The sequence below is a fragment of the Palaemon carinicauda genome, chromosome 13 (genome assembly GCF_036898095.1).
Source record: "Palaemon carinicauda isolate YSFRI2023 chromosome 13, ASM3689809v2, whole genome shotgun sequence".
Taxonomy (NCBI): domain Eukaryota; kingdom Metazoa; phylum Arthropoda; class Malacostraca; order Decapoda; family Palaemonidae; genus Palaemon; species Palaemon carinicauda.
Window position 1 is genome coordinate 11,002,239 of NC_090737.1, and position 5,000 is coordinate 11,007,238.

Genomic DNA, 5,000 nt, shown 5'->3' on the forward strand with positions numbered 1-5,000 from the left:
CCAACCCTGTTCTAGCCATGGCCTACGCTAACAGATCGGCTGTCTTGTACGAAATGAAGTATTACAACATGAGTCTCGTGGACATAGAAACTGCTCTGGAGCTTGGTTACCCCGACCATTTGGTCTTTAAGTTGAACGCTAGACGTGAGAAGTGCAACTCTGCTCTAGAAACAGAGAAACATGAGGAAGAAAACATTTCAGGGATTGAAACTCCTCCCTTCAAAGAGGACAGGGGAAAGCGTTCAACTCCGACGACGTTTGCACAAAAATTAAACGAACGTCTTACTTTGCCATATCGATTCTTGGATGACCTAGAGCCTCCGATAATAGTGACTCCTAACGAGAAGGCGCCCAATTTCACCTCTGCTGTTAAAGTGGCCTCCATCCCTGGTAAAGGGAGGGGCATTGTTGCTACTAGGGATATTAACACAGGTATGCTTCAACTTTGAATACTACACAAATTCAATTTTAAATTTTCAAATTCTCTTCATAATGTTCCTCCCAGAGTTTCGATACGTATTAATTTAATATTTAACGCTTTTAATTCCATTTAGTTTACTCCATTTAGTATCAATAGTTACTGTTTTAAAATTTACAAAACTTTAAATTAAATTTTGTTTTCTATTTTTATCTAGCCAAGATTTTCCTCCTATTGGGCTTTTATGGAAATTCTAATGAAATTCACTTTCGCATTAAATTTATTTTTCACCTTTTTTAATGGGCCTCTCTGGAAATTTTAATATACCTTTTTTTTATTTTTTTAAGAACCTTTTTCTAACTCTAATTTCTTTTTTTTATTGGGCTTTTACGGAAATTTTATTTCAATTCCTTTTGACTTAAAAAAACTTGTTTTTTTCTCATTAGTTTTTATGCATATGTTTCAATTTGGCCACTAATACTCTATATTTTTGCCTAGGGGAAGTGATTGGCGTAGAAAAAGCTGTTTGTGTTAACATTAAAAACGAAGAGCTGGACACTTACTGTTCTTATTGTCTTCGTCACTGTTTCAATCCTATTCCTTGCCCAAGTTGCTGCTACGTAAGTACCTTGGAGTCTTTGGTATGTCTTCCAAATAAAATTTTAGTAATGTCTTCTAAATAATATTTCATAACTACAAAACCAGTTTTTGCTTGACTTGACAACCTGTTATTTTCAGTCTTTCGCTTATCTTAAAATTTTAATTTTTTAGGTAATGTCCATTTTCAGTCTTTCACTTATCATAAAAGTTTAATTCTTTAGGTAATGTCCATTTTCAGTCTTTCACTTATCATAAAACTTTAATTCTTTAGGTAATGTCAATTTTCAGTCTTTCACTTATCTTAAAAGTTTAATTCTTTAGGTAATGTCCATTTTCAGTCTTTCACTTCTCATAAAACTTTAATTCTTTAGGTAATGTCCATTTTCAGTCTTTCACTTGTCAAAACTTTAATTCTTTAGGTAATGTCCATTTTCAGTCTTTCACTTGTCATAAAACTTTAATTCTTTAGGTAATGTCTATTTTCAGTATCACTTATCTTAAAAGTTTAATTCTTTAGGTAATGTCTATTTTCAATCTTTCACTGGGCAAATTTAGTGTCCATTCTATTTTGCATATTACTCTTGTTTGTTGAAATAACTCTTCCCCCCCCCCCCAATGTCGGGTTCTGTAGCACAGAAAGCAGACCTAATTTTGAAAAATGTCTTTCAATTGTCTTAAAATCTTAATTATTTAGGTTTTTGTCCACTTCTACTTAAATGTAAGTTTGTTTGCTAAACTTTTCTTCTCAAGGTCGGGTTCTGTAGCACAGAATGCAGGACCAAGAGCCTTTCGGAAGAACACTGGCTAGAGTGCAAGCTCCTTCCATCCATGATAAAGCTAGGCCTACAGAACAAGCAGCTCATGTACCTTCTCTTCAAGAATTGCACCTTCCACAAAATCAAGAGCCTCTATAACGTGGCCAAAATGACTGAACACAACTCGCCTTCGAAAAGAGGATGCGATTCACAGGAGATCTATCATTCCAGTTCCTACAACACTATATACAATCTGTGCGACAACCTGGATCGCCAGCCCTTTGGTCTACTGTTTACACACTGCCAGCTAGCTTTTACAATGACCAAGTTGTTGGAAAAATGTGGGAGGTTCTTCATTCACAGGCCTGGAAAGAAGTTCTCTCCGTCGAAAGATGACCTTTTGACTACGGGTGCCATTTTGCTTTCTCATGCGTTGAAAGTTTACTACAATCCTTATGAAATACTGGATTTGAGGGTAATTTGTCTTAAATTCACAACTTATAACTTTGATTGCAATATTTAGTGATAGCATATGCATTACATTAATCAATTTTTGTCAGAATATGCATTAAAGATTAATCAATTTTTGTCAGAATATGCATTAAAGATTAATCAATTTTTGTCATATTAAATGTTGTTAAAGTTAACCTTTATTTCTTAAACTTTTAGCTCGAAAAACCTATAGGTGGTCAATTTCTGTAAGAGTATTACATGCTGTTAAAGTTAACCTTTACCTTATTATTTTAGCTCGAGAAACTTATAAATGGTAAATTTTATCAAAGTATTACATGCCGTTAAAGTTAACTTTTCTTTTCTTATAATTTTAGCTCTAAAAACCTATAGGTGGTCAATTTCTGTTAAAATTATTACATGCTGTTAAGAAAAAGTTAAGAATATTTCTTATAATTTCAGCTCAAGAAACCTATTGGCGGCGGGATATTTCCAGCTCTGAGTCTATTCAACCACTCTTGCAACCCCTCGATCAAGCATTACAGTTTAGGCAGAACAATTGTCCACCGTGCAATGAGGCCCATCAAAGCTGGGGACGAACTGACAGACAGCTACATCTCCGACTTCTACGACAAGTCTTTGGAATCCCGCCGACTGGCTCTGGAGGACTACTTGATAAAATGCGAATGTGAGGCTTGTGTTGAAGAATGGCCCATGTATGACAATCTCCCTTCAGTAGAATTCATATGTTTAGGCTGTCGTAAGAAGGGCGCGGGTGGAACGGCTGTTTGCAGCACGTGTATAGCGAAGAAGGTCTTCCCAGAGAAGAATCCTAAGGATAACAAGATTGTCAAAGATAGTATTGATAACGTTTGGTCGACGATCTTCCGAACGATAAAGATCGGTTTGAGGATGAACAATCAAGGGATTGTAACGGGAGAGGACTTCGATAATTTGTGCAAGGCGATGAACGCAATACACGAGCATATAAAGTCTCCTTGCCAGGCTATTTGTGATGCCAGTAATGTGCTGTTGAAGGCTTTCGAACTTGGCAAATAAGGCACTGGTATACAGTAATGAAACTATGAAGGCTTTCGAATTTAGCAAATAAGGCCTAAGTATACAATAATGAAACTATGAAGGCTTTCGAATTTAGAAAATATGGCATTGGTATACTATAATGAAACAGGCTTTCGAATTTGGAAAATAAGGCCTTGGTATACAAAAATGAAACTGAAGGCTTTCGAATTTAGCAAGTAAGGCCTTGGTATACAATAATGAAACAGGCTTTCGAATTTGGAAAATAAGGCCTTGGTATACAAAAATGAAACTGAAGGCTTTCGAATTTGGCAAATAAGGCCTTGGTTTACAATGAAACCATGAAGACTTTCGAATTTGGCAAATACGGCCTTGGTATACAATAATGAACCAATGAAGGCTTTCGAATTTAGCAAATACGGCCTTGGTATACAATAATGAAACTATGAAGGCTTTCGAATTTAGCAAATAAGGCCTCGGTATACAATAATGAAACAATGAAGGCTTTCAAACTTGGCAAATACGGCCTTGGTATACAATAATAAAACAGAGAAATAAGCTTTTAGTACAAATATTTTTACAAATTTCTGAAAATATATTCAAGGGAGATCTTAGATTTGTCTTTTATTACGTATTTATTTTAAGACTTAGACATTTTTTTAATTGTGAAGATTTTTAAGCGACTGACTTGTAAGTCTTAAATCTAGCTTTGTTTCTTTAGTTTATTTATTAAAAAAGTTCTTCAACGATACTGTTTTATTGATCTTTTTCCCCAACTACATATAATTCACTATATATATGTAAATATGTATATATGTATTTTTTTTTCAAATATATTGCATTATTTTTTTTTTTTACTAATAGTATTTGCCAAAGACTGTTTCATCCACATCGTAAACTATCGAAACCAGGATAGTTATATCGGCTGCATTCCATTAGACAGGAGTTGACCATCACTAGTACATTGGTTACCCTAGTAAGTGATGGAGTAACTTGACTAATTTTGTAATCCTCGGACAAAGCTTAAGAATATTTATATTTTTCTTTAAATAGAAAGTAGATTCATAATGGAATGAAACAGAGCTAAAATCCATAAATTAATCTCTAGTTTAAACTAATAGTTGAAATTTTTTTTTATAAAATCTGATAAGCAATGCTATATCTTTTAGTTGGTAGGTTATCAGTCCTTGAAATAATTTGGAAGGGAATTTTATTGAAATGCATTAACTCTTTAAATGAATATTGATAAAATTTATTGGTCAATCTTGTGGACTAATACCAAATTTCTACAGAAGAAATGCATTAACGCATTAAATGAATATTGATGAAATTTATTTGGCAATCTTGTGGACTGATACCAAATTTCTACAGAAATGCATTAACGCATTAAATGAATATTGATAAAATTTATTGGTCAATCTTGTGGACTAATACCAAATTTCTACAGAAGAAATGCATTAACGCATTAAATGAATATTGATAAAATTTATTGGTCAATCTTGTGGACTAATACCAAATTTCTACAGAAGAAATGCATTAACGCATTAAATGAATATTGATAAAATTTATTGGTCAATCTTGTGGACTAATACCAAATTTCTACAGAAGAAATGCATTAACGCATTAAATGAATATTGATGAAATTTATTTGGCAATCTTGTGGACTGATACCAAATTTCTACAGAAATGCATTAACGCATTAAATGAATATTGATAAAATTTATTGGTCAATCTTGTGG

The 5,000-nt window shown here is 33.5% G+C and overlaps 1 protein-coding gene across 1 annotated transcript in view; it reads left to right on the plus strand.

Annotated features, from left to right (window-relative positions):
• LOC137652172 (SET and MYND domain-containing protein 4-like) overlaps window positions 1–4,008 on the plus strand; it is a 6,336-nt gene extending 2,328 nt beyond the window's left edge. The window contains exons 2-5 of the mRNA XM_068385380.1: window positions 1–432; window positions 917–1,038; window positions 1,769–2,248; window positions 2,686–4,008. The exon at window positions 1–432 is cut by the window's left edge and continues 463 nt beyond it. Coding sequence (XP_068241481.1) covers window positions 1–432; window positions 917–1,038; window positions 1,769–2,248; window positions 2,686–3,282 — 1,631 coding nt within the window. The 3' untranslated portion in view covers window positions 3,283–4,008. The remainder of the gene's footprint in view (window positions 433–916; window positions 1,039–1,768; window positions 2,249–2,685) is intronic.
• The last annotated feature ends 992 nt before the right edge of the window (window positions 4,009–5,000 follow it).